At 45.3% G+C, this 1,143-nt stretch overlaps 1 protein-coding gene across 1 annotated transcript in view; it reads right to left on the reverse strand.

Moving 5' to 3' along the window:
- Positions 1–1,143, reverse strand: part of LOC101856848 (transmembrane protein 94) — a gene marked incomplete in the record, with an annotated part of 40,309 nt that overhangs the window by 18,682 nt on the left and 20,484 nt on the right. Inside the window, 2 exon segments of the mRNA XM_035973000.1 lie at positions 93–398; positions 742–825. Of these exon segments, the coding sequence (XP_035828893.1) occupies positions 93–398; positions 742–825 (390 nt within the window).

The following is a 1,143-nucleotide window of genomic DNA, read 5'->3' on the forward strand; positions in this document are numbered from 1 at the left end:
CCCCCACTCCCTTCCCTTCCCCCTTTTCCTCTTCCCCTTCCCTCCCCCACTCCCTCCCTGCTACACTACAGACAACAACCTTGCTTCCTCACCTGCACTTCATCCACATTCATAAAGCTGGGGGCGCTGTGGGTGCGGGGCATCGCATGCGGGCTGGACATGCCCAGACTGTCCTTGACACGCGCCAGGCTCTGCGGGCTGCCCACGCTGCCCACCGCAGCCCCACCCTCGGGAGGTGGGCCGTCCCCGCAGCTGGTCCCGCTGGCCGAGGTGTGCACCGGGTGACCCAGGCTGGACAGGTTTCGGCACGAGGAGTTGGCCGAGGCCACAGACTCCGAGGGCATGAGGGACACGTGGCAGTTCCAGCCCGCCTCGATGCCCATCTTCTCCGCAAACACCTGGCAATGTAAATGAGGGTGAAAGTTTTACAATTTTAGTAAGTGTTTACTGCACTTGTAACACAATTGGGTCATAAAAGATCTGCAGATCAGAAGTGTTACTAGCGACTTAAGTTAAGTATTAGTAAGAGTTTTACAGCATGTTAAAGACATTCGAAGAAATAAGTGCTGAAGATTAGAGGTATCACAAGAAGGCAAGAAAATCATCACGTTTCACAATAGGCCATTTTACAAGAGCTATGGGTCACAATTGTCAAACAATAAAAAATGTACACAGCACGGACATTCCATAAAGACCACATTGCCTTGTTTTATTTTAACACTCTAGAATGTAAATACTCACTCGACTTCGGACTTCATTCTCCTTGGAAAAGTGAACAAATCGGATACAAGCAGACTCCAGTTTGTCAATCATCTGGACAAAGTCCTGGGGTGAGGAAATAAAAAAAGAGAGAAAGATAAAGAAAAAAAAAGAAGAAAAAATACAAAATTAAATTATTTCTGTGGGGACCTCAATATCATAATGGTGTAAGAAATCACTCCAACAATAACAACTCATGAGCGAAATTATTTCACACCATTTAGCAATAACAGTTCTTTAGTTTTAGAAATAGTTTTTACAGCTCTTCCAACACAATTAGGCCATATAAGTGCCAAAGATTAGAGGTAGATTCTATTACAAGAGAATAACAAACTCAAAAAAGGAGGAGAGATACGGGCGATAGATGGATAGAAAAAAAACCCA

The sequence above is a fragment of the Aplysia californica genome, unplaced genomic scaffold, assembly GCF_000002075.1.
Source record: "Aplysia californica isolate F4 #8 unplaced genomic scaffold, AplCal3.0 scaffold00945, whole genome shotgun sequence".
NCBI lineage: Eukaryota > Metazoa > Mollusca > Gastropoda > Aplysiida > Aplysiidae > Aplysia > Aplysia californica.